Source organism: Sebastes umbrosus, chromosome 22 (assembly GCF_015220745.1).
Source record: "Sebastes umbrosus isolate fSebUmb1 chromosome 22, fSebUmb1.pri, whole genome shotgun sequence".
NCBI lineage: Eukaryota > Metazoa > Chordata > Actinopteri > Perciformes > Sebastidae > Sebastes > Sebastes umbrosus.
In genome coordinates this window covers 20,712,738-20,740,133 of record NC_051290.1, presented here as the reverse complement: position 1 = coordinate 20,740,133, position 27,396 = coordinate 20,712,738, and the positions used below count along the sequence as shown (strand labels likewise).

The 27,396-nt window shown below is 41.3% G+C and overlaps 3 protein-coding genes and 1 non-coding gene across 9 annotated transcripts in view; 2 read left to right on the top strand and 2 right to left on the bottom strand.

The window, feature by feature from the left end:
- Window positions 1-4,213: 4,213 nt before the first annotated feature.
- Window positions 4,214-27,396, bottom strand: part of LOC119481208 (serine/threonine-protein kinase pim-1-like) — a 1,020,488-nt gene continuing 997,305 nt past the window's right edge. The window contains exons 1-10 of one of the 6 annotated variants that reach the window (XM_037757963.1): window positions 14,116-14,268; window positions 13,927-13,999; window positions 12,310-12,476; window positions 9,888-10,016; window positions 9,097-9,191; window positions 8,962-9,009; window positions 8,629-8,844; window positions 7,022-7,202; window positions 6,732-6,905; window positions 6,383-6,616 (exon numbers count right to left, since the gene is read on the bottom strand). In XM_037757963.1, the coding sequence (XP_037613891.1) occupies window positions 6,468-6,616; window positions 6,732-6,905; window positions 7,022-7,202; window positions 8,629-8,844; window positions 8,962-9,009; window positions 9,097-9,191; window positions 9,888-10,016; window positions 12,310-12,476; window positions 13,927-13,940 (1,173 nt within the window). In that variant the 5' untranslated portion in view covers window positions 13,941-13,999; window positions 14,116-14,268 and the 3' untranslated portion in view covers window positions 6,383-6,467. Of the gene's footprint in view, window positions 4,490-5,687; window positions 5,882-6,373; window positions 6,617-6,731; window positions 6,906-7,021; window positions 7,203-8,628; window positions 8,845-8,961; window positions 9,010-9,096; window positions 9,192-9,887; window positions 10,017-12,309; window positions 12,513-13,801; window positions 14,000-14,115; window positions 14,269-27,396 lie in introns of those variants that run through there. The other 5 variants (XM_037757962.1, XR_005205128.1, XR_005205127.1 and 2 more) reach the window with 5 other exon arrangements.
- LOC119482177 (mucin-1-like) lies at window positions 4,578-6,372 on the top strand. The gene is made up of 6 exons (XM_037759600.1): window positions 4,578-4,954; window positions 5,199-5,248; window positions 5,570-5,689; window positions 5,940-6,089; window positions 6,199-6,272; window positions 6,349-6,372. Exons 1-6 carry the CDS (start codon window positions 4,611-4,613, stop codon window positions 6,370-6,372), a joined length of 762 nt encoding a protein of 253 aa, XP_037615528.1. The 5' UTR covers window positions 4,578-4,610.
- On the bottom strand, window positions 19,376-25,864 carry tmem179ba (transmembrane protein 179Ba). Its single transcript, XM_037757979.1, has 5 exons — window positions 25,709-25,864; window positions 24,501-24,697; window positions 22,744-22,881; window positions 22,228-22,306; window positions 19,376-20,782 (listed from the first exon to the last, which is right to left on the bottom strand). The coding sequence occupies exons 1-5, from the start codon at window positions 25,802-25,804 to the stop codon at window positions 20,582-20,584; spliced, it is 711 nt and encodes a 236-aa protein (XP_037613907.1). The 5' UTR covers window positions 25,805-25,864; the 3' UTR covers window positions 19,376-20,581.
- trnas-gcu lies at window positions 20,260-20,341 on the top strand. Its single transcript has one exon. It is a non-coding gene; the product is annotated as a tRNA-Ser (tRNA).

Below are 27,396 nucleotides of genomic sequence, written 5' to 3'. Positions count from 1 at the left end.
AATAATAATATGTTGTAGTATTACTATAATAGACAAAATCTTTGCCTTGATAGGTTGAATATGAGTGACGAAAGTTTGGATCCCAACATTTTCTACTCATCTTTATAATCCATCTATTTTGAGCCAGCAACAATGAACACAGAGAAGTACTGTAAAAACAGGGCCACAGCCAGGTGTCCTGACTCCAAATTCCCCAGAACATCACCCAACTAAGACATGTTTAAACAGACACCAAGAAAACATATCTGTAAATTAAAATTTTTTTTAAAAATCACACTATATTTACTCATAAAGCCTTTGTGTGCCAAGAGTTGAACATAGAAAGGAGTTCCCTCAGCAAATTGGTCCTGGCTGACTTTTCACCTTCTGACATCACAGACCCCATCCAGCAGCCTCAGAGCAGTTACACTATCAATCAGAAGATAAGACCTCACCTAATTATAACTAAAGAAGAATACATAACTTATTGGAACAATATTACACGCTCACAAACACAAACTACAAACATATTTGGCCCTAAACAGACAGTATACTGTGACAGTAACTGATAAGAAACTGAGAGAGACATTGACAACGTACAGACTGAGTGATCATAGTCACAGACACAGACAGACCTGGCTGCCCAGAGAGGACAGGCTGGGCCGTCATTGTGATGACAAAACTACAGAAATATTACGGGGGAATTCTTAGCAACATTTTTAAAAATTGCCCCGAAGTCTAACAGAAAGGGAGAAATTACCTCTTTTTCTGGAAGGGAAATAAGGAATGTGCCAGTCACTTCCTGCCACAACAAAAGAGACAACTAGTAGGTCATAGATATATAGACAGACATTTATAACTGTACTTGCCATATTTTACACCACCATCTCCTTTCTTAAGTCTAGTAGTATCCCTACTATTAACATCTCTTTATTTTATTATCAGTATATTAACACTTGCATAGTCGTATTGAAATTACGATTCAATATATTGCGATGTATTGCGATACTGCAAGTATCTGTACGTACGTTAACTTAACGGTCACAGATGTCGCTGTTACAATCAATTTCTGATTCTTACAAACAGTCCCTTTAAATCTAATTTTGGGAGAACTTTCATAGTATAAAAAACACCACCATATTCATAAAATCTGAGTAAAAAAAGTTTACTTTTTTATGCAATCAGAACAGTGGGATTTGCATTTATCACAGTCCCTGTAACGCATCACAGCACTACTTTGAGTGGGCACATATCTTTGCAAATTAAATAAAGTATATTGACTGAGTACATATTTGCATGCAATACAGTGTTTTTGAGAATAGAAACAGTATCACAAAACATAATATTGCAATATTCAATTTCTTTCTATATTTTCTTACACCCCTACTGTACACTAAGTAAGAGGCTATAAAGAACACCTTCAGGCTACTAAATAAAATGCATTCAATGGCAACCCATACACTACTTGGAATCACACACAGAGCCCTCATGTCCAAACCTATTGTAAATTCCGTTACTAGAAGACAGCACCTTGTAGCCTGTGCTTATTATCAGTTATAAATATACAACAGCCTTCCTCAGTTCAGCCTCACTAGAATTAACCAGAGAAGAGACAAACTCAAGACTATTCAACACAAACAACCCATAATGAATAAAAGGTAGCAAAAAGTATTACTAAGCCACATAAATTAAATAACCAGACACTTTTTATAGAAGCAACAGCAGAATAAAACAGAGATGTATTTTCATTCATTTTTTTTCATTTCAATTCAAAAAAGAAATAAAAAAAAAATAAAGAAAACGAGAATGATCATACCAACAAGTGGACAGCCAGAAAGAAGTAGTATTTACATACAATGAAAAGCATAAAAAAATAAATTGTCGAACACTGTATCAACAACAACAAAACTGTTTTTACACAATGCTACTTACCTGGCAGGTTGTTAGCATTACCTGGAGAGAGTTCAATGAGTGTTGGAGGTTACTCACCTGTCTGAAGGTCATTCTGTGAGTCTTGTGCTCCAGGTTCAACTTCTCTGCTCCTTCATTCTTAATACATAACATAACCAGTCCTCTCAGCCTCTCTGGTCCCAGTAGAACCAAACCCAGGTAAGCATGTTAGTATGTTAGCTAGACACACCTGTTGGTGACGTAGGTGTGTGTGATGTGGGTGTAGCTCCTCCCCAGGTGATTCATTAGTGATTAATTAAGGCAGATGTAGCCTTTTTTTAACTGTTCCGAGGTATAATAATGCTAACTCTAACTATAACCATAATGACGTGTCCTTAATTTGACTGTATTGTTGTTCAGGTTTTGTACTGTTGTTCACTAACTGCTAGACCCTCGGCCAGTCAACTTCTTCTTCTTCTTCATTGGTATTTAAGGCGGTTGAGATTCAAAGTGTCACCCCTGTCTTCCATATAAGGCTCAGGACAAAATAAACCCCCACATACAAAAGGAGCCCGCCACGCCTCTGTCACTTGGTAACAAATTGCAAATACAGTTAGACAACATAAACCTCACTAAGTGTACAAAATGTTAATCCTATATTTATTTTTTTTGTTTGATTTTCTTTTATTTAGATTTCCTCTTACTGAAGGTGAGTGCTGTGGGTGTGGGTGTGGGTGGGGTTCAGGGTGAGGGTGAGGGTGTCCAACCAGGACAAAAATAACAATTTCCCTGAGAATCAATTCATCAGTTTTGATCAGCAAGACATGTGCAAGTGGTTATTGTGCCTAATTGTAAACAATAGACTCTTTTGCACACATGGCAAAACACGTGCAACTTGCTTGAAAGAATGATAAATTCAAATCAGTTGTGAACAACAAACTAATTGTTCAGAGATTTGAGTTTATTGTTTTGAAAAAAATAATTCTCATTTAAGAATTGAACCAAAGCGACTGAGAAAAACTGTAACACTATTTTAACACTAAGGGTTTCTGTCCCACTTTGCATCACTAAGCAGGTTAATAAAAACAATTAGTACATAAACTGCACCTCTAAAAGCCCTCACTCCAGCTAAATTTGCTCTACTTAATGCTGGGTCTCTGTCAAACAAAACCTTTATCCTGAATGATTTGATCACTTCCCATGATCTGGATTTTTTAAATTCTGACTGAGACCTGTCTGAAGACTGGGGACTGATGCCATTTAGTCAAACTCCACTGCAGTTAATTGAACACCCCGAGGCAGGGCCGGCTCTAGCCCTTTTGGTGCCCTAGACGAAATTCAGATTTGGAAACCGCAACACACATCACAATGGCTTTAAGGCAAAAATTAAGATTTTTCATAAATAACTATTTATTATAACATAAATAAGCAATTGGTCGCTGATATTGTTGATTTAAAAGTGTTTAGTCAGTTTCACTATAACAAGAGTTACAGGGCTGAAAAGTGTATTTATTTATTTATTTGTACATTTGTTACCTAAATGCAGAAAATGAGGAAGGGCATCTGGCATTTTTCTATTCTTTTTCTATATCTTTTTATGTCATTTTGTTTTTTAGAGGATGACCAGCGCCCCCCAGAAGGTTGTACCCTAGGCAACCGCCTATAAAGGCCTATGCCTTAAACCAGCCGTGCCCCGAGGTGCACGGACCGTGGTGGAGGCCTTGCTGTTGTTTACAGCAACCATTTCACTGTAAACAAATCACCATTGACAATTTTCTGCTGTACCCCCCCCCCCCACACCCGCATATCCATGTTGATGACCGATCAAACCATTATGCCACTAAACATGCAGCACATCTCTGGTTCAACTCATAACCAAGGCCACGCCCTTGACCTTTACTTTGGGCCTGAATATAAACTCCCTCTCATTGATAGACCTCGTCTCTGACCATAAATGTATTCTATTTGACTCCTGTATCCAGGCATAACCAGTCTGTCCATGACCATTTATGGCATACTATACTATGACTTTTTATGGTATACAACAGTATGACTTTTTTATGACCTTTGATGGTATACTATACTATGACCTTTTTATGACTTTTTCATGACATACTACACTTTGACTTTTTTTATATATTCATTTAACTCAAAATGCAGTTAGAAAAAACAGTGTGTTGATTCTCTGTGGTCTAAAGAAAAGATGAATTAATTGGGTTTAAATTTGATTAAAGTTTATTTTCATGGCTCAGTATTAAATATCACATTAAATAATGGCTAATTGGAATATGAGCAGAACCTGCCCAGCCCAAGCTCTCTAAGAAGACGAGGAAAAACTCCAGATGGAAAATGGGAAGAAACCTCGGGAAAGGCAATTCATAGAGAGATCCCCTCTCCTCGAACGGCTGGGGGTGTTACAGGATCTGCAAAAAAAAGGGCAAACAATGAATATTATCCATCCATTATCTGTTACCGCTTATCCTATGACAGGGTCGCGGGGGGGCTGGAGCCGATCCCAGCTGACATTAGACAAAGGCGGGGTACAAGCCTATCACAGGCCGGTGACCTCGCCAGCCTATCACAGGCCGGTGACCTTGCCAGCCTATCACAGGCCGGTGACCTCACCGGCCTATCACAGGCTGGTGACCTCGCCAGCCTATCACAGGCCAGCCGTCCAGGTTCCTCAAGTTCTTCCTGTCAAAGAGAGAGCAGCATTAGTACTTGGATGACTTGAGTATTGTATGGCGGGGACGTGTGTGGTCATTGTTGGTTACTCTGAGCCATGGGTGACGCTTGAGCTGCTCCAGGGTCAGGCGCTGTTTGGGGTCTTCAATCAAACACATTTGCAAGAAATCCTTGCAATCTGGAGAGAAAGAAGGAGAAGAAAGATGAAGGTGACGGCTAAAGAGATCCATCAGAATGTGAACTCAAGTTCTTCCCGGTCGACAGGCCATCACGGGCTGGTGACCGGGTCGCCAGGCCATCACGGACTGGTGACCGGGTCGCCAGGTCATCACGGGCTGGTGACCGGGTCGCCAGGCCATCACGGGCTGGTGACCAGGTCGCCAGGTCATCGTCATCACAGGCCAGTGACCTCACCAGCCTATCACAGGCTGGTGACCTCACCAGCCTATCACAGGCTGGCCGTCCCCATTCCTCAAGTTCTTCCTGGTCGCCAGGCCATCACGGGCTGGTGACCAGGTCGCCAGGTCATCGTCATCACAGGCCGGTGACCTCACCAGCCTATCACAGGCTGGTGACCTCGCCAGCCTATCACAGGCTGGCCGTCCCCATTCCTCAAGTTCTTCCTGGTTGCCAGGCTATCACAGGCTGGTGACCGGGTCGCCAGGCCATCACGGGCTGGTGACCGGGTCGCCAGGCCATCACAGGCTGGTGACCTCGCCAGCCTATCACAGGCCAGCCGTCCAGGTTCCTCAAGTTCTTCCTGTCAAAGAGAGAGCAGCATTAGTACTTGGATGACTTGAGTATTGTATGGCGGGGACGTGTGTGGTCATTGTTGGTTACTCTGAGCCATGGGTGACGCTTGAGCTGCTCCAGGGTCAGGCGCTGTTTGGGGTCTTCAATCAAACACATTTGCAAGAAATCCTTGCAATCTGGAGAGAAAGAAGGAGAAGAAAGATGAAGGTGACGGCTACAGAGATCCATCAGAATGTGAACTCAAGTTCTTCCCGGCCGCCAGGCCATCACGGGCTGGTGACCGGGTCGCCAGGCCATCACGGACTGGTGACCGGGTCGCCAGGTCATCACAGGCTGGTGACCGGGTCGCCAGGCCATCACGGGCTGGTGACCAGGTCGCCAGGTCATCGTCATCACAGGCCAGTGACCTCACCAGCCTATCACAGGCTGATGACCTCACCAGCCTATCACAGGCTGGCCGTCCCCATTCCTCAAGTTCTTCCTGGTCGCCAGGCCATCACGGGCTGGTGACCAGGTCGCCAGGTCATCGTCATCACAGGCCGGTGACCTCACCAGCCTATCACAGGCTGGTGACCTCACCAGCCTATCACAGGCTGGCCGTCCCCATTCCTCAAGTTCTTCCTGGTCGCCAGGCCATCACGGGCTGGTGACCGGGTCGCCAGGCCATCACGGGCTGGTGACCGGGTCGCCAGGCCATCACGGACTGGTGACCGGGTCGCCAGGTCATCACAGGCTGGTGACCGGGTCGCCAGGCCATCACGGGCTGGTGACCAGGTCGCCAGGTCATCGTCATCACAGGCCAGTGACCTCACCAGCCTATCACAGGCTGATGACCTCACCAGCCTATCACAGGCTGGCGTCCCCATTCCTCAAGTTCTTCCTGGTCGCCAGGCCATCACGGGCTGGTGACCGGGTCGCCAGGTCATCACGGGCTGGTGACTGGGTCGCCAGGCCATCACGGGCTGGTGATCGGGTCGCCAGGCCATCACGGGCTGGTGACCGGGTCGCCAGGCCATCATGGGCTGGTGACCGGGTCGCCAGGTCATCGTCATCACAGGCCAGTGACCTCACCAGCCTATCACAGGCTGGTGACCTCGCCAGCCTATCACAGGCTGGCCGTCCCCATTCCTCAAGTTCTTCCTGTCACAGAGAGAGCAGCATTAGAACTTGGATGACTTGAGTATTGTATGGCGGGGACTAGTGTGGTCATTGTTGGTTAATCCGAGCCATGGGTGATGCTTGAGCTGCTCCAGGGTCTGGCGCTGTTTGGGGTCTTCAGTCAAACACATTTGCAAGAAATCCTTGCAATCTGGAGAGAAAAAAGGAGAAGAAAGATGAAGGTGATGGCTACAGAGATCCATCAGAATGTGAACTAAAATGAAGAGATTAGGGTCTGTTGACATGTTTGTGTATGTTATGGTTACCTTTGGACAGCATCTTGCTGAATGTCAGACCGTTTTTGAAGTACTTGAGGGTCTCAAAAGATGTGTTCTTGTGGAGCGCTTCAAACAGGACCACTCCCATCTGCCACACTGTGGTGGGGCCGGCCCTGTAGCGTTGACAGTTGTACATCTCCGGGGGGGCGTGACTAGGGGTACCTGGAATATACAGACATAATGATAAGACAGTGAGGAGGAGGAGGAGCTTTCTTTAAACGTAAAAGTCACAGATGGGTAAGTTAGTGAAGAACAGGAGTAGAAGCTAGACATCTTACCATAGAAGTGTTGGTAACTGGCTCCTTTCTTCACGAAGCAGCTCAGTCCAAAGTCAATGATGCGAACTCGCGGGAAGTCCAAGCCGGTCTCGATCAAGATATTTTCCACCTTGATGTCCCGGTGAAAGATGTGCTTATCCTGAAGCTCAATTAATGCATCAACCAGCTGTTTCAGGATGATCTGAGAAACAAAAAGAGAGAGATTGGTATCACTGGTGTTGCACTCACATGGTTTTCCTCATACCTCACCGACAGACAACAATTTGTACAACTGGGCAACCACAGGTCAAGGTGTTCTACTACTGTTCATCATCTACCTCCTTCCCCATGGCACTATCCTCTGTCATCACAATGTCCTTTTTCACTGCTATGCCGACGACACACAGGCCTACATTTCAACAAAACCCACCACTGCCCTGCCACCCACCTCCGTCACCACCTGCCTACACCACATCAGGAGCTGGATGAGCAGGAACTATTTAAAACTCAATGGCAATAAAACAGAGGCCCTGCTCATCGGCTCCAAAAACAACATCTCCAAAGCACAACTGCTCCAAACCTCATCATTGATGGCATCTCTGTTCCGTTCTCCACCCATGTCAAGAGCCTTGGGGTCACCCTAGACAGCACCCTCTCCTTTGCACCCCACATAAAAAATGTCACCCGGACCGCTTTCTTCCACCTACGCAACATATCCAGACTCCGCCCATCCCTGTCTTACTCCAGAACAGAAATCTTGGTCCACGCATTTGTCACATCCCGGATTGACTACCTCAACGCTGTCCTCTCTGACCTTCCCATCAAACTGCTCAACAGACTTCAAATCATTCAGAACTCTGCCGCCCAGATCATCACCCGCACCAGATCCTCCGACCACATCACCCCCATTCTCATCCAACTACACTGGCTACCTGTTAAATACCGGATTGACTTCAAAAACCTTCTGCTCACGTACAAAGCCCTCCACAACCTGGCCCCCACCTACCTCACTGACCTCCTTCAGGAGTACACCCCTCCCGTTCCCTCCGCTCATCATCAGCTGGTCTTCTGACCACCCCCACCTCATGCCTCATCAGCATGGGAGCTATGGCGTTCAGCTGCTCTGCTCCCAGGCTCTGGAACTCACTCCCCCCTCACATCCGGCAGTCTGACACTGTTACAACATTCAAATCCCTCCTCAAAACCAACCTGTTCAAACTGGCCTACTCTCTGTAATGTCCATCAGTTCATCATACGTGTCTGCATAACTGTGTCTCTGTCATGTCCAGTTGTTTTTATCTGTCTATGTTTGATTTGATCTTTGTAAGGTGTCCTTAACAAAAATAAAATCTATTATTATTATTATTAATAATTAATATTAATTAATATTAATATTAATAATCCTCGGAGAGGAGGGTGCTTTGACATTTCTTCATGTCTGTTACTCAGCGGGCTACCTCCGTGTCTGAGAAGTGATGCCAACATGGAAGTGTAATTACTTTGGTGAGTACAATGTACAATGAAGAATATAAACGATGGTCAAAATAAGTTCTAAATTGCAAAAAAAATAAGTCCTCCAGTTCCTGTACAACGTTTAAAACACACACAAGGATCCTCCAGCAGCATACCTTGGCCTCTTTCTCTTGTAAGCCTCCCTTTGAAAACATGTACATGGCCAAGTCCACGCAGGGGTCTGGTCTCTCCAGCACCAGGATCAGCTCCTGTTCCAGATCATACCAGTCCAGTAGGGACACAGGTGCCGATGAAGCCGCTGAGCCACTTGTTTTGGCCACGAGTTTCAACATGATGGCGACCTCCATGGGGAGCGTTTTCCCATTCTTCTCCTGAAACATCACAACAAAGTGGAGGATGAGGGAGAGAAGCTCAACAGAGAAGCAGGATTCATCCATAATACGTTCATTAAGAGACTACCGTGTTGAATACAGCAGATCTTAACTCACCACGTGTTTGATGCACTGCTTGTCGCTTGGGACGCGTTTGATGGCAACCTACGAGATACAAACTTTATTAGCACTTCCTGTCCATACTCTGTGTGTGTGTGTGTGTGTGTGCAAAAATGTGTGTGTAATACTTACAGGCAAATGATCTGCTTTGCGATAGCCAGCAAACACAGATGCACACCCTCCTACGCCGAGCTTTTTTTGCTGTTTATATTTGGCCTCAAATGCAGCTAAAAAGACAAACAACATTTAGTTTTAATACAGTTGTGAGGAACACTAATTACATGTTACTTAAGCTCTGGGGTGGATTAATGCACAGACTGGCCTAGGCTGCAGCCGTATTTACAAGAGCCCCAGATTGGCCAGATTATTTTGAATTATTTAAATGTACTTCAGAGAAAAAAAACAACCCTACCCCTATTGGCCCACAAGAAACATAAAATAAATGAAGTGGGACATATCTACCCAATCAGCTGACCTTATGAGCCTGGTCCGATGATGTGACCAGGTTCATAAACTCAATTTGATTTTCAAATAATACGTCACTACTGGACAGAATAGTGGCAAAATGTCAAAAAGAAAATATGATCACTGAGCACAAAAACGAACAGAAAGAACACCGTGACAAGGATCTACTAAATAAAATCCTTAAATTGACTAGATATTTCAAGGTTTAGATTGTATACGCCAGTGTTCCCCGACTGTGTACGTGTGGGCCTTGTAATATTCCTAGCATGCTTTTATACATGACACTAAATTACTTTTTTCTGGTAACATTAAAGCATGATGAGTAAGGTTGGGGGGGGGGGGCATACAAAGAGTAGCCCAGGAGCCCTTGACCACCTTAATCCACCACTGTTTAAACTCTAATATGAATTTTACACTTAACATAAAGCCAAACCCGACATGTATCACTATCTACTGACCTTTTTGCACATGTGCGGGCAAAATGTTTGCAGTGCAGAGTTCGCTCTCGTCCTTCATCTCTGTTAAGTCCAGGTCAGGCCTCCTCTTCCTCCCCTTGCTCACATCCTCCGCAGATGAGATGAGGTTTTCTACAGATGAGAAAAAAACAGTCAATCTGTCTATCCATCCATCCATCCATCCATGTCATTTTCTTATTCTTAATCTTAGTACTTATATTTCTTTACATATAGCAAGCACCAAAATTAAATACCGTTACCTCTGTTGCACAGAGCTGAATGCAAAAATCTCAGAGACCGATATTTAAAAACCAGAGGGTTAAAGTCCCAAACTATCTACATAAATAGATACCACTAGAGGGAAGTGAGGATTTGTTTTTCTTTGTAATTGAGGTGAACTGAAGTCTATTTAGATCAATATACCAAAAACCCAGTTGATGGGTATTTCTGTGAAAGATCTAAGTACAACTTCCACTACTGTCTGAACCTGGTGTTCAGTAAATGATGATGGTAAACACTCCCAACAGCAGTTTCACATGATCAGCTTACCTCTGTGAACATCCACTGAAGAGGACGGTCCTGCTCCGTCTTCTCTGGCTTTCCTCTCCAATAGTCTCACACGGAGATCCTCTTGAGAGGTGTCTGGGTGTTCACCTTCAGAGACCTTTGTCCTGTGCTGCCCGAGGGAGTAAGGACTGGCCCTCCTTTGAAGCCTCCTAGTCGTCCTAGTCCTATATATTGCAGGCGCTGAACTTAGTTCTGATGTGCTGCTGCTGAGCTCTACAAATTAGAAAAACAAAGTGGAACAAATTGAAATTGTAATTTTTATGCAGTTATTTCAAGGTATTAACTCTGAATTAGTTACTAAAGAAAATCCCTGAATTGACTAGATATGTCAAGGTTTAGATTGTATACACCAGTGTTCCCCGACTGTGTACGTGTGGGCCGTGTAATTTTAAAGCATGAAGAGTAAGGTGGGTGGGGGGGGGCATACAAATAGTAGCCCAGGAGCCTCTGACCACTTTAATCCGCCACTCCTTAAGCTCTAATATGAATTTTACACTTAACATAAAGCCAAACCCGACATATATCACTATCTACTCACGTCTTTGCACATGTGCGGGCAACTTTTGTGCAGTGCAGAGTTTGGTCTCGTCTTTGGTCTCTGTTAAGTCCAGGTCAGGCCTCCTCTTCTTCCCTTTGCTCACATCCTCCGCAGATGAGATGAGTTTTCCTACAGATGAGAAAAAAACAGAGGAACATCAGCTTGTTGATGTCACAGGCACTAACGTGGACAATAAGTCCTCCAAACTAAATGACAACATCTATCTATCTATCTGTCTGTCTATCTATCTATTTGTCTATCTATCTATCTATCTATCTGTCTATCTATCTGTCCATCCATCCATCCATCCATCCATCTCATTTACTTATTCTTAATTGTTGTACTTATATTTCTTTACATATATATTTGTTCATATTGTAGCATTATGTACATCATTTACATGTTACATACTCCTTTATATCTATTTTCTCACATTTCTTATGTTTATACCAGAGCAACTGTAAAGCCCCAATGTCTCCCCCGGGGATCAATAAAGTATTTCTGATTCTGAAGCTGGAGTTGAGCTGTGGCTAGCCTAATTTAGCTTAATTTAGCCTAACTTAACTTAAGCCTAACTTAGCCTAATTTAGCCTAATTTAGCATAAAGACTCTTGAGGCTGGGGGAAACAGTTAGCCTAGCTCTGTCCAAAGTGAAAAAAAAAAATATGCCCTCCAATTAAAACTAATGTTTCTCACTGTCCTCTGGTGGTATCTATCCCAGCAGAGATATTTGTCTCCATCCTAATACAATGGAAGTGAATGCAATTTAGTTTATGGTGCTCACAGCATTGAAGCAATTAACAGCAATATCTATTTCCAAAAACAGGGTCCTTGTTACTCTGGATAATCCACGAGCCTCACTGTGAACACTTTCTATTGGAACAACCTTCTACCAAAGAAATAGAAACTATAGTGTGTTCAGTGGATCATCTATTCCATCCAGGACACTATTTTTGGAAAGAGATGTTGCTTTTAAATTTTCAAATATCATTTGTCGATGCTGTGAGCACCAAAATTAAATACCATTTTACCTCTGTTGAACTGGGGTGAATGCAAAAATCTCAGAGACAGACATTTAAAAACCAGAGGGTTAAAGTCCCAAACTATCTGCATAAATAGATACCACTAGAGGGAAGTGAGGATTTGTTTTTCTTTGTAATTGAGGTGAACTGAAGTCTATTTAGATCAATATACCAAAAACCCAGTTGATGGGTATTTCTGTGAAAGATCTAAGTACAACTTCCACTACTGTCTGAACCTGGTGTTCAGTAAATGATGATGGTAAACACTCCCAACAGCAGTTTCACAGGATCAGCTTACCTCTGTGAACGTCCACTGAAGAGGACGGTCCTGCTCCGTCTTCTCTGGCTTTCCACTCCAATAGTCTCACACGGAGATCCTTTTGAGAGGTGTCTGGGTGTTCACCTTCAGAGACCCTTGTCCTGTGCTGTCCGAGGGAGTAAGGACTGGCCCTCCTTTGAAGCCTCCTAGTCGTCCTAGTCCTATATATTGCAGGCGCTGAACTTAGTTCTGATGTGCTGCTGCGGAGCTCTACAAATTAGAAAAACACAGTGGAACAAATTGAAATTGTAATTTTTATGCAGTTATTTCAAGGTATTAACTCTGAATTAGTTACTAAAGAAAATCCCTGAATTGACTAGATATGTCAAGGTTTAGATTGTGTACACCAGTGTTCCCCGACTGTGTACGTGTGGGCCGTGTAATATTCCTAGCACGCTTTTATACATGACACTAAATTACTTTTTTCTGGTAATTTTAAAGCATGAAGAGGCTATCTGTCTGTCTTTCTATCTATTTGTCTATCTATCTATCTATCTATCTGTCTATCTATCTGTCCATCCATCCATCCATCCATCCATCTCATTTTCTTATTCTTAATTGTAGTAGCCTACTTATATTTCTTTACCTATATATATGTTTATATTGTAGAATTATGTACATAATTTACATGTTACATACTCCTTTGTATTTATTTTCTCACATTTCTTATGTTTATACCAGAGCAACTGTAAAGCCTCAATGTCCCCCCTAGCCTAACTTAGCCTAACTTAGCCTAAGCCTAACTTAGCCTAATTTAGCATAAAGACTCTTGAGGCTGGGGGAAACAGTTAGCCTGGCTCTGTCCAAAGTAAAATAAAAATATGCCATCCAATTAAAACTAATATTTCTCACTGTCCTCTGGTGGTATCTATCCATGCAGATATATCTGTCTCCATCGTGATACAATGGAAGTGAATGCAATTTAGTTTGTGGTGCTCACAGCATTGAAGCAATTAACAGCAACATCTATTTCCATAAACAGGGTCTTTGTTACTCTGGATAATCCACAAGCCTTACTGTGAACATTTCTACTGGAACAACCTTCTACCAAAGAAATAGAAACTATAGTGTGTTCAGTGGATCATCTATTCCATCCAGGACACTATTTTTGGAAAGAGATGTTGCTTTTAAATTTTCAAATATCATTTGTCGATGCTGTGAGCAAATTAAATACCGTTTACCTCTGTTGCACTGGGGTGAATGCAAAAATCTCAGAGACAGACATTTAAAAACCTGGAGGGTTAAAGTCCCAAACTATCTGCATAAATAGATACCACTAGAGGGAAGTGAGGATTTGTTTTTCTTTGTAATTGAGGTGAACTGAAGTCTATTTAGATCAATATACCAAAAACCCAGTTAATGGGTATTTCTGTGAAAGATCTGAGTACAACTTCCACTACTGTCTGAACCTGGTGTTCAGTAAATGATGATGGTAAACACTCCCAACAGCAGTTTCACATGATCAGCTTACCTCTGTGAACGTCCACTGAAGAGGACGGTCCTGCTCCGTCTTCTCTGGTTTTACTCCTCAATCGTCTCACAGGGACATCTTCCTGAGAGGTGTCTGGGTGTTCACCTTCAGAGACCCTAGTCGTCCTAGTCCTATCCATTGCAGGCGCTGAATTTAGTTCTGACGTGCTGCTATGGGGCTCTACAAATTAGAAAAACACTGTGGAACAAATTGAAATTGCAATTTTTTAAAATGTATTTCAAGGTATTAACTCTGAATTAGTGCTTACTCTTACATAAGTCATATTAACATGAGTGACTGGATTTTTCACTTACCTCAACTTGTTCCAAGGGCTGGAGAAGAGAGAGAGTTAGTGTCCTCTGCAGAGTCTGTCAATGAATGTCTAAGACGTTTCAAACACCAAAACTTTCAGAGCAACGAGATGCGTCTGAATGTGACTGGTTGAGACTAAGAGTGTCAGAATGTGTCAGAATGTGATACTATGTGTGTATTCTGAGGTTCAGAATGTTTGGTGGTATGATGTCATCATGATGTAATAAGGGCATCACAGCCAAGTTCTTTCCGGAATATGCAAATGAGTGTGTTTAGAATAAATTGTGTATGTGTATATATTTGAATGTATATATTGAATATATATTGAATTCATTAAAGGTCCCATATTGTAAAAAATAAGATTTTCATGTCTTTTATATTATAATGCAGGTTTAAGTGCTTTATAAATACTGTGAAAGTATCGAAGCGCTCAATATACAGAGAAATACACACAGCCCGTATTCAGAAATTGTGTGTTTGAAACAAGCCGTTAAGATTTCTATCCATTTGTGATGTCACAAATATAAAATATATAGATCATCACACGGTTTTAAACGTAAACATTTTAAATGTGTCCCAGTTTATTCCTGGTGGCAGTGTATGTTAATGACATCAGCTTACAGGAAGTAAACATGGACCCAAACTGTTGCCAGGCAACGCAATTCTGTTGCAATTCCGTTGAAATGCACTAAAACGGAGCATTTCAGACAGAGGGTATATTCAGGTATTCAGGTATATTCAAGCAGACAGAATGAGGAAAATAACATGTTTTATAACATTACAGCATGTAAACATGTTCTGGTAGAAACACAAAATACAAGTATGAACCTGAAAATGAGCATAATATAGGACCTTTAAGAGCGAGTTTACTGTTGTTGTACCAGGTATCAAGACTGGAAAGCTTTTCTCAAACAGGTTGCATTGGTATGGTTTCTCTCTACGGTGTGAGAGAACTGGTGTGGATTCAGTTGAGACAGCAGACTGAAGCTCTTCTTGCAGTAGCTGCAGTTGTAGGGTTTCTCCCCCTTGTGGCTGCTGGTGTGTCCTCAGCTGCAGTTCTCGGCTAAAACTCTTCCCACAATGGTCACATTGGTACGGCTACTTCACTGTGTGTTATTGCTTTACTGAGGTGGTAGTAGGATTGCTAGTTAAGAAGAGAAAGAGACAAACAGGAAGAGAGGAGAAATCCTTCACACTCTGATGACCAGAGGAACAGTTTTTCTTAAACAAAATCAATAAATGTGAGACAGAGTGAAACATGTAGGAAAGCAGTAAAGCCATCAAACAAAGGCCCAATGCCCTTAAATAACTGAAGTCACTGGGAACACAGGCAGTAAGATGACTGTAGCAACTTTGTACATTGATTTGATGATTTAACTACCAGTTTAAGATAAGATAAGATAAGGTAAGGTAAGATGAGATAAGATAAGATATTCCTTTATTAATCCCACAGTGGGGAAATCTGCAGTGTAAAGCAGCAGAGAGGATAGTGCAGAAACAAGAAGCATCAGTAAAAACAAAAATCAAGATACATCACAGTAAATAAAAATCAAAAAAACAAAACAAAAGTGAAACAAAATATGAGCAATTTAAATAGAAGGAAATATAAAAATAGGAACAATATAAACAAGGGGCAATAATAAAAATAGGAACAATATATACAGACAATAAATAGACTATTAACACAATTGTACAAGTGGAAATATGAATTTGCAGTGATTGGAATGAAATTTAAGAAAGTATTGCACAGTATGAATTGTGTTACACCTGAGTAGTAGTGATATTGAACAATCATTGTAAAGTATAGTGCAGTTGTTGTCAGTTTTTGGTGTGTGTGTGTGTGTGGTCTACTGTGAGCAGTGCTGGTTGTGGAGTCTGACAGCTGCAGGAAGGAAGGACCTGCTATAGCGCTCCTTCACACACTTCGGGTTTAAGCCCAACATCAATAGTATAGTGTACTTCTTGAAGGGTTGGATTTAAGTTCCCTATCTGACAAATCAACATATGGCAAGTGCTGAATCATACTGACTCTCAGTCTGATTCTGAGGGAGGAAAAGTCTCTCTAATATACAATATATATTATGATAATAGCTGTGATTATGACTAGCCAGGTTCTTAAGAATTTCTATGAAATAATATGATACTTACTGAAATATATTTACTGCAGTATATTTACCTAATCAAAATGTCACATTCAGGAACAATAAGACAATAACACAATAAGACAAACCTTTATTTATACCTTTATTTATTATATGTCAACACAATGTGTGTAATTCTGCTGTTTCTATGTGCACTGTGGATTAATATAATATTTCAAATCACCGTTTTATTCTATAATATTATATATGTGGTAAATTACATTTTATATAGCCTATATTTCCATATTGCACAGCTCTACAGGTGTGTGGGCCTGTTCATGGCAGAGCCCTTTGTGTCCATGGTAAAATACATAGAAAGTGTTCAAATCTCCCATTTTCCGTGATAGAAGTTGGTCGTGTCTCTGTCGTTAGTCTCTGGGAGTCTTTGGTTCTCGTCAGGATGTAAAACGTCCTCAGTTGAAGAGATAATATCTGAGAAACTGTTGAGACAAGACTTGAGAGCAAACTTTTCTGGACCGTTTGAGGGCTTGTTTATGTTCAAATGATGCCGCTGAGATAACCATAGCAACCATGGGATCCTTGGCGGCCAATTTGTACACATCTGTTCTCACAGTCACATCTGGGATCTAAAGTTTTATCCAATCAGCCTGAGATCAAATCCAAATCTAAATATGAATCTACAGATCTCACTGCATCCTTAGGAACACTTGTTTGTTATATAAATGTGTTTTTGGAGCAATAATTATATAGAACATAAACTTTAATCTTTTTTTTATTTTAATGTGTGTCTTAATTAATTTGCCTAATTTGTCCTTTTTCTAATTAAACCTGCCAGAACTATCCTCTGTATGGATTGCATGTGACGTGCAAACTGCTGGTTTAAAGTACTGAGTATCAATTTGCTATCCTAAACAATATTCTACCCTAAACTACATTCTGGAGACGTTGTCGCTAACTTGCAAGTACACATTTTAAGTTGGTGTTGGTTTCAAATAACATCTTATTCCTTTCTCTGACTCTCTTTCCCAACACTCAAAATAAGAAATATAGTTGTTTTCTTTTAGAAATCTCTAATCTCTCCTCCCTTCTCCTGAGTGCAAATCAAGTGGTTTCCATGGTAACCTGCATAACAGTTCAATATTTCCTCACAGGTGCTTGCTGAGTTTACGCGCCTGCCTCTCCCTGGCTTCGAATGCCGCTTTGGTGTCCATCAGCTCATCCAGCTGATGGCGGATTCGGGCCATGTCGAGCTGGGTGGACTCGCACTGCTCCCTCAGGGCGGCCGACTCCACCCTCAGCTGAATGGTGGCCATGGAGAGCTGCTCGCTGCGCTCTCGGCACTGCATCTGCATCCTCTTGGCGTCGTTCAGGAGGGACTCCACGCTCACTGCCACGGACTCACACTGACTTTCGGCCATGTTCTAGATAGAGACGGAAGGATGGGTGGAGGTCAGAGGTCAAAACAGGAGCAGTCAGATGCTTGATAACAGATGTTTGTCCAGTTGAAATACTCTTCAATTTTGAGCTGTAAGGACTTGTTCTCTATAGATTTTGTCCTGTCTGATCTGGCAGTAAACTTCAGCTATCCTGCCAAAAAAAATCTGATGAAGTGAATAAATAGCTGGCAGTCAGAAGTCCAGCACAGATCAACAGGTTTTAAACAGAACATCTGATCTGTAGAGAGTGAAGTAGCTTAAAGAGGCTTATCACGGCTTAGCTCAGTCTACAGTGGCCACTGCTCTCGTCTGTGCTTCTCTTTCATCCCTACCCTACCATCGGTCTCTGTCATTTTTTCACTCTACTCTTATTTTTTTCTCTCTCAGACATGTATCAGTAGCCCAATATAACAGCCAGATAGGATGTGAAAAAGTCTTACCATGCACTCCAAAGTCAGATTTATCACAAGCTTCGTGGGTTTCTTGTGATCCTCGAGTGTGAGACAGTCGTCCTTTTCAGACTTCCTGTGAGTATACATATATAAATATGAAACAGACAATAAATCTAGGTCTGCATTCTACTTTAATGGTGGAAGTGGCAAATTGACTTACAGAACCAGGGAAGTTCTTCCTTCAAAGTGCCGCTGTGTCTTCTCCTATATTCTTTTATTATCTCTCTCTGTTCTCCATGCGTCTCCCGTCTCTCCTCTCTCCCTCTTCAGTGAATGTTATCTTCAACCTCAGGGCTCAAGATAGGTCAGGTAATCCACACAGATTAGACAGTCAAGGTAAGAAAGTAGGAGTCATGTTGTAATAGCAGGAGTAAGCCGTCTATTTTTCATCTGTCTGGCAGGCAGCTGCATTCAGTCACACCTCCTTTCAATTTCAAAATAAGAAATCTCTCGAGTCTGATGGCCAAATAATGGTTCTACATTTTAGGGTATGCAGCAACAGTATGTCTTAATTCACTACCAGTGCACAGATTGACTTACGATATGCATATTTTATAATGTGCATTTTGAACAATAATAATACTGATATAATTATAAAGTCTGAAGGTATTTTTGGGCTTGCCGATATAGACCGATCTTACCAGGTGTGGTGAAACTGATTGGATACTAATAAATAATATAAATCACAGCCAGGCAGTGATCTGTTAGGTGAATCGGACAAAATTAATAAACTTTGCAAAACTGTTAGGCTCCTATTGGTTTTGTGAGGCTCCAGCAGAAACAGGGGAATAGCAAAAGTGAGTATGCTACATAAGTTTTTGGGAAGAAATGTCTTGTTTAGTCTTAAATCCCTGCTGTTTATTACTGGGATGGAATGGCAGAATAAAGATATTATTCTTGTTTTATTTGTACTTGAAAAAAGTTAAAAAAATTAGCCGAAGGACCACAGTTTCATTGCAATGGAGGAGCATAACAAGGATATCAAGAGATTACGTTTATAGGCTTCAGGTCTGTAGAGATCACTCATTACATCACTTCATAGCCACAATAGTAAGATTATGACTCATTGTATAATATACAACTTTTTCCCGTTAGGTTACTCACAAAAAAATGACCTTTGTAATCATTAAACTATACTCCATTTAACACAGACAATACAAATGCATCTCTGGTACTAGTGAGTACTTGTAATCAACCAGCAGAGGGAGACACACTTCAGCAGATCTATTTCCGCGACTCCATTCCCTCTCAGATACATCAGCAGAACACACATTTGTGGTTTAACTCTTTGGTTTATTGGTTTAAAAAATAGCACACCATGTATCAAGTAGCATCAATACAAACCAAGTGGTTCATATGTTGACATGCAGCCTTTTTAGGTACAGTAACTCATACTGTAGGGAGCAATATCCAAAACACAGGTTCAGATTGAAGTATTTGATGAGCACCTGTGAGTGAAAGTAGACTGGATATTTGATGTAGAAACATGTGTCATACCTAAAAGTAAAAAACCCATATGAATTATTTGTCGCATAATGTAATATAATGTTATTCCCGTTGTTTCGAGCTGTAGCAAGTGTTTCTTTAAGCGGTGGTTTTGTTCACATGATGAGACTGAACAATGCAAAATCACAACTTTAAGACAAAATGAAGAGAAGACACAATATTATTGGCCTCAATGTCAAATGAAATGATTCATCATAAATAAAGAATAAACACAACTTACAGAAACAAAACTGGTTGGCAAAAACTCAAAATACAAAATTCTCAAAGGGTTAAAAAAAAAGAATGTGACTTTAAGCTTTTGAGAACGGTGTAGTTAATAATGTTTTAAATGAGTGAAAACGTGTTTTACATACTACAGGACACATCTGCCTGTCACTTTAAAAAATACAAAATTTGATTAAATAAAAAAAAAATGAATGCCTGCAATAAACATTCTCCCAGTTCTTGTTATGTAAACAGAAACACTTTCTGAATGAACAAATCCACATTTCTGTGTGATCCAGTAGTCAGACATTAGACATGAGTAGATGTGGGTAAATGGGTAAACACACATATCAGCAGTTCAATCTTTGGCTTATGCAGTCAGTCTGCGTCAGACAGACTCAAACCGGCTCTACGGGGTTGTTGGTTTTAGAGATCCAGACAAGCCTGACGAGGTGGCCGAGTGGTTAAGGCGATGGACTGCTAATCCATTGTGCTCTGCACGCGTGGGTTCGAATCCCATCCTCGTCGAGGGGCAATGCTTCTATTGAATCTACGTGCCGCAACACCCTGAAGCAAACAGACGTACAGTAATCACAAATGACTGTGATTAGTTTCATGTGTTATCTCACAAGAGGGGTTAGTATTCACTGGAATACCTGAGGGGCAGCGTGCACTAAATGTATATTTACCCTTTTTTCCACATCTACTCCCACATTATCATGCTGTGCTAATGTATGTGTTTTTGTGAGTCGTCTGTGACACCCGTCCTCACTGTGGCCTTGCAGGACGATTGAAAAACGGCTCCGTCTCCGCCGCCGTCACCCCGGGATCGCCGAAGAGCCCTCCGGCCGGCCCGCCGTACCCTCCGTAGCCTCCTACGATCAGCTTGGACCCGAAACTCTGACGCCTCTGGACAATCATCAGAATCCCGATGATGAGCCAGAAGAAGAAGTTGACCCACACCGCCGTCTGAGAGGGAGAGTCAGGGAGGAGGCGACACACGACACACGACATGAACGTGAAGCTCTTTCATCTGGATCTCAACAGTTAGTGATGGACAGACCCTCTACATATATGTATATATAGATATTGACTACATGATAGCAGCTGCCACTATATAAGGGAGCACTTTGAGGCACTAAAGGTTCTTTATAACTATTTAAAGAGTTAATAGTACTGATTGCTCTCCATAAGCAGCTTTAGCGGCCGTTCACAATATATTCACACATCTTGTAAAAAAAAATCCTTCTGGTCACGTTTCTTTTAAAACCTCTTGTTCCTGCGAACGTTAGGACAAGTTTCCAATCACTAAACTGAAGAACCATGACCGTATTGCAACTTTAAAGAGGACCTATTACGCTTTTGTGCTTTTCCCCTTTCCTTTAGTATGTCCAAAGTCCACGCCAAAGGGAGTTACTCTCCCCCACAGAAGCACTGCTCCTGAACTGCCTGAAACGCCTTCCTTAAAGTCCCGCCTTTTCTTCTGTAACGTGGTGATGTCACCAAGTACTGGGCTTTTCTGGAGGGCGGGGCAGAAGCTCAAACACAACATTTCAGACAGAGGGTGAAAAGAGGAGCTGCAGCACAGCCGGTATGAGAAAAGTAAAGTGCTTTTTGAACATTAAAGCATGTAAACATGTTCTAGTAGAAACCCAAAATACAAGTATTCACCTGAAATGAGCACATTAGTTCCTCTTTAAGCAACTAACTAGAGATGCACCGATCCGACTTTGTCAGTCCCGATACCGACAGCAATATCTGGGTACCGAGTACCAACCCGGTACCAGTGCTTTATTGACTTAAACATCGCTTTCCTAACTTTGTAAAACAAAATGTAACAAATAAAATACATAGATATAAATTTACTGAATTGTTATTTATTATTAAAATAATAAATCCAGCAACTTGGTAAAAAAATCTTCAAAATTAACAAGAATTACAATTCAAGTGTAAACCATTTTAATGCAGCAATAAATTGGTCAAAACCGGAATTATAATTCCAGTATATAATGTATATAGTACATAAACATAGAATTGAATTGGATAGATCGGCCCCATTGTCACGATACCCGATCCAGCTATTTGAGTCAGCGGCGGCCAGATATCCGATCCGCTATAGGTGCATCCCTACAACTAACTATCTAGCGTGAGTGTTATGTAAATCTTTTGTATATATAAATAAAAGGACATTTGGAGTTTTCAGCTTGAGCTCGATCCTTTACTCATAATGTGGGGCAAAAAAATCTTGTAAAATGTATTTTCCTAGTTTACAATCAGAGTAGATGTATGGGTGTGTTGGCTAGTACATTCATTTAGTTGGTCCCTTTGTCAGCATAATGCAAGGAGTTACAAGAACTAGGTTTGTATCCATTCTAGACATGAAATAAAAAAGAAACTGAATGAAGCCTACTGACCTCGGCTTTGTATAGACTGGTGTAGAACCTCTCCCCTCTAATTGGACTGGCCCATTTTCTAGCCTGGGCGTCTTCACATCTTGAGACAGAAAGAGATGACAAGTTAGAAAGTTACAGATAATCAAGTTTCAACGCATATTTTGTGTCCTATCAAATAGGTGTTAACAGGCGATAGTTTAGCTGCCAAACTTCCTTCAAAATCATCATAAAACATTGAACATATCCACTTTGATTAAAACGTTATACAGTAAGTTATCCACTGGTATCTGCTTTCATATGCCAAGGGGAAATAAAAGTGGAGTTTTTTATTGAAAGAACAACTGAAAGTGTAATAATATCATAATGATGAATGAGCAAGCAAACATGCAGTAAAGCTCACTGGGTTCAAAATGTTGTTTTGAGTTTCATTTCTGACTTGTTTGTGAGAGATTCTGGTTTTCTGTAGACGTGCCTGTACATGCATGTGTCTGGTCGCATTGTGTGGAGGGTGTGTGTGTGTGTGTGTGTGTGTGCCACCTGGTGATGTTGGGAACGCTCTGTATGACCGAGTTGCAGAGCGAGTCGCGTCCGATCTTCAACATGCACCCCGTGATGAGCAGGAAGAACAGGAAGACGCCGCTCACAACTATAATCAGGTTCATCCACATGCGCTCCCTGTGGAGGACAGAACAAACAGAGAGAGCGTGAGCACGCCATGGAAAAGAGAAATAGAAGAACATTAAAGTGTTATTTCAACTGCTAGACAAATGAGGAAATGACGTCAAACTACTGTATGTAACATATGACTGTGTTACAATAACATACCTATGACCTATGTCCTCTTTTTGATCAGTTTTTTATTTCTACTAAATGTTTTTTTCCTCTCCTCACCAGTTCTGCAGCCTGTACTGTTAGACCAGCTTCAGGGAAGCTATTCAATCTGTGAAACTCGCAGTAAAACCAAATAAAGCCATCCTGCTAATCCGCCCAAAAGAATTTAATAAGTCTGGGTTGAGTGTTCTGGGCTGCATGCTCATTTGTAATAAAGTTCTTTCACATATGAATGCCTGTGATGGCTGAAATGGGAGGGAAAATACTGGATGGGATATTGGTATCAGCTTTAACACTTCATATTGATTACACATCCCTATTTTGAGTGGAAACATAGTGCCAAATTTTTAATTTTTATCAGCTTAGATATCCCTGTGTGCGATCAATAAAGTTTATCTTATACTTTCAATCTAAAAGGTAGCCTTCAATCATTGATATCTGTTAAATCCTAGTTGAACAAGTGAATTAAAGTTGTCTTCAAGCTGTGTAAAGTTAGCTTTCACATGGTTGCCAAATAGTAAAGTATTGAATAAGGTGATTACAGAATAATGGTACGTGTCCACAGGGGCGTTTTTCTCGAGAGGGATCACCTCGTTTCCCAGCATTGGACGCTTGGTGGGCTGCCACTAGACACCTGATTGGACGAACGCTTTCAGTTGCAGTTGCAGTTGCTGAATCTGTCTTTATTTTAGATAAAGACAGATTTGTTTAGTTTAAAACTTTCTAGGGAGTTCCAGAGGCGGCGAGTTGCACCCTGATTTGCATAAAGTAGCCTGTACCATTATGGTACACATCCACAGCCTCCGTCCTTTACACGCTTCAATTCATTGTCTATGTAAGCAGCCGTGTAATGCATTCTGGTAGCGTGGCGGCGCGATTTGAGAGACGAACCGTCACGTTGACCCGCTCCTCATTTGCATAAAATTGAGGTCTAGGCTACTTAATGCAAATCAGGGGCGTCCGACACGACTCGCCGCCTCTGGAAACTCTCGAGAAACTTTTAAACTAAATGTTATTTATCCAAAATAAAAACAGATTCAGCAACTGCATGGATTAATTCTCGCATAAAATGTTTTCAGAAGACACTTTTCGATGAACTACTTTCGTGATATAAGAGGAGAAAGTTTCCAAACGAGCTGCCATGTTGGTTCCGGTTTGAAAGCTGGGAGCAGCAGCCCATGAGGAGGCGTTCGTCCAATCAGGAGCCTTGTGTCTAATGGCAGCCTATCAAGCGTCCAATGCTGGGAAGCGAGGCGATCCCTCGCGATAAACATGTACCATTATAGAGCCAGTATCAGTTTAAACAGAGGACAATACAATGATGATGTCAAGGATTCCAACAGAGCAAACAGCAAAAGTAGACCAAAAGACAAAGTCCCTTTAAAAGGTTTGTTTGATCTAACATGGCACTGACAACCAGTATGATGACACACACACAAACACACAAACACATGTGCCATTACCTTCTGATCTCCCCGTCGATGCAGAACGTGTAAGCCCAGTACATAGACAGTGAGAAACACACCACTGCTACCAGGACTGATATGGCCGACACGAAATAGCACAGAGACGAGGCACTGGATGACTGGATCCCGATGACGCCCGCTGTCACATTGTACCTGACCAGTCCATAAAGGAGACACCGTCCTCCAAAGTTACCCTGAGAGACAAGAGACACAAAGACATTTGATTTTTTCTTTATTTTGTTTCATTCAACAGTCTCAGTTTTCTTACTTTGTTTTCATATTGTTAGAATTGCAACAACAACAGAGAACACACACAAACACACACACACACACACACACACACACACACACACACACACACACACCCAAATAAACCCATAAACTGCAGCATCTGACTCCTATAAAGAGAATAATTGGGCACGAGGACCATCAGGTCACATGATGATGAACAGTATCTGGACACATGACTCGGTTATTACCCGCGCGCGCACGCACATCCACGCGCACTTTCACAGCTTTCCCGATGAGTGAAAGAAAAGAGAAAGTTGCGTTTAAAGCCTCAAAATAAATGTTGTTTTTCACAGTGCCTTTAGCCAGCAGCGTATAATGAGCACAGCTAATGAAATGAAGTGGAAAGGAATGAGTGATATACAGCCACTGCTGGTGGAAATAGTGTTTCTATAGTGTGTTTGATAAAGAATAAGTAGTCCCCCCTATAGGCTAGGATACTGTACAATACAATACATAGTGATGTTTTAACCTAATAACCCATTCAGAGAGAGATGTGTCCACGCAGTTGGCAGCAAATCAGATGAAAGTGAAAGCGCGTCTTCTTCTTTTTTTCTTTTTGCTCTGGTTTTGACAATTACACCCCCTGATACATAATATGTAGAAAGATATTATGCTGTAGGCCTATAAAATAAATTATTCTTGAAATGTTGAAAGCAGTAAAAATGACCAGTAAAGTGTTTACTAAGATGCTCATGTTGGAACAGACAACACAAATGACTCAAAAAGATAATTATTAACTGTAGAATTAGGCAACAAATACAAATACAACCTCTGAAGTGATTTCTCGTCTCTTTGGTGAACTTTCAAACTTTCCAGCAGCGACGCACTCACTGAAAAAGTGCGTCTACCCGGAAGAAGATGGAGCTAGAAGAAGCATTAATATAGTTTTATTATTAGTTTGTGGTTAAAGTCACCTGGACTATGGTGATGGATGCAGCGGTAACGATCCCACAGACGAAGGAGCAGGCGCACAGAGCCAGCTCCAGCAGCAGCAGACCCGTTAACGCCATCGTCCCGTCGGCCACAGGGCTCCCGTCTGGAGGAAAGACAAGGAAAGACACACACAATGAGATAAAACGAGCATCCGGTAAAAGGTTTCAAAATAAAACCCTGGATGAAGCGCACAAAGTGAGAATAATTAGCATTTATTGGTGAATGAGTGGTAGAAACAGGACAGATCAGTGTCAAGTACGACTTGATAAATATCCAATGACATTTTCATAGTAAGAAAGCAAGCAGACGCGTATATGTGTATGTATGTATATATGTATACAGTATATGTATGTATATATAAATAGATTTTATTGTTTTTAGATTTTATTTCTTTTACTTGTGTATATATTTTTTTACTTGTATCTATTTTTTGTACATATGTTTTTCCTGTATTTCATGTACTGGCTTATTTTATATTAATATTAGGTTTATTAAGTTTCTTTGTACCGAGAATGTTATTATTGGGGACGATTGTGAATGTTTGTTCTGTTGTTTCAAAATGAACAAAAAACAATAAATATAATATTGGAAAAAAAAAACTATTTAACCCCAAAACAAGAAAAAAAAAAAAAAAAAAAAAAAGCAAGTAAGAAGGCAGCCAGGAATATGCGATTTCCATAAAGGAAAATGGAAAAACTCAAGAAATATCTTACTGACTTAGCTTGACATGTTGCAAAATGAAAAAAATATATATTGAGATTTTGATCCCCACAACTCACCTGCCTCTTCTTTACGCAATAGGCCACGCTTCAATTTTGAAGATGAAACTTTGATTTCCGGCTCTTTTTGGCTCTTTTACGTCGACTTCACTCACTTCTCACTCATAATCCAGCTGCAAGAAGAAGCGACAGACATGCCCTCAACATCTCCTCCTGGTTTTAGTTTCAATGCTTCTTCTCCGGAGCTCTGCACCAGATGGCACGTCCGCTTATAAATGCGTAAAAAATCATGTATTTGTCACACTGATGGGTTGAGGAACTTCAACACTGGCTGTCATACAGAGCAATTCTCCTCGGCTCAGGGGCAACTGATCACCCTGAGAGATACACTAACAGCTGTGGGAACCACAAAGAAGGGAGGGATGATGAATGGAGGAGGAATCTGCTTTTTATTTATATAAATGTAAAAAAGTTTACACTGTAAATCCTGTAATCTGATGCACTACTACTGACTGACTAATGGCAGTGTTATGCACATGTACTTTATGTGTTACCTCCAAATTAGGTGGTAAAACAAATGTTGAGCTACTAGAGGATTTAAAAGCATGTCATTCTGGTATGCAGGCCTGTGTGTGTGTGTGTGTGTGTGTGCGTGCAAGAGGCATTACATCCCCAGAATGCTTAATCAAACCTTGTGACATATGTCATATGACCATGCCAGCCTATTCTGATACATGTAGCACGATTTTCATGTCTGTTAGATTCACTTCTGCAGTAGAAATACTAATTCCTGACACATGGTTTAACGTGTTACATTATTCAAGTTTAAAATATGTATAACCTTAGATTGCACAAATGAAACAAGGTGTTTTATTGGTTTGTTTTAAAAAAAGACTCGTCATATGATGAAAAAGGGTTCTGCAAGTCGGTTAAAAAGCTACTACACTGAT

Coding starts and splice junctions, on each gene's coding strand:
- tmem179ba (XM_037757979.1), bottom strand. CDS start 25,804: ATGGCGTTAACGGGTCTGCTGCTGCTGGAGCTGGCTCTGTGCGCCTGC. Junction 22,307..22,743: donor AGCGTTCCCAACATCACCAG/GTGGCACACACA, acceptor TTCTGTCTCAAG/ATGTGAAGACGCCCAGGCTA. Junction 20,783..22,227: donor CCAGTCTATACAAAGCCGAG/GTCAGTAGGCTT, acceptor TCTCCCTCTCAG/ACGGCGGTGTGGGTCAACTT.
- LOC119482177 (XM_037759600.1), top strand. CDS start 4,611: ATGGCGGGGACGTGTGTGGTCATTGTTGGTTACTCTGAGCCATGGGTG. Junction 5,690..5,939: donor GCTGGTGACCAGGTCGCCAG/GTCATCGTCATC, acceptor CCTGGTCGCCAG/GCCATCACGGGCTGGTGACC. Junction 6,090..6,198: donor GCTGGTGACCAGGTCGCCAG/GTCATCGTCATC, acceptor CCTGGTCGCCAG/GCCATCACGGGCTGGTGACC.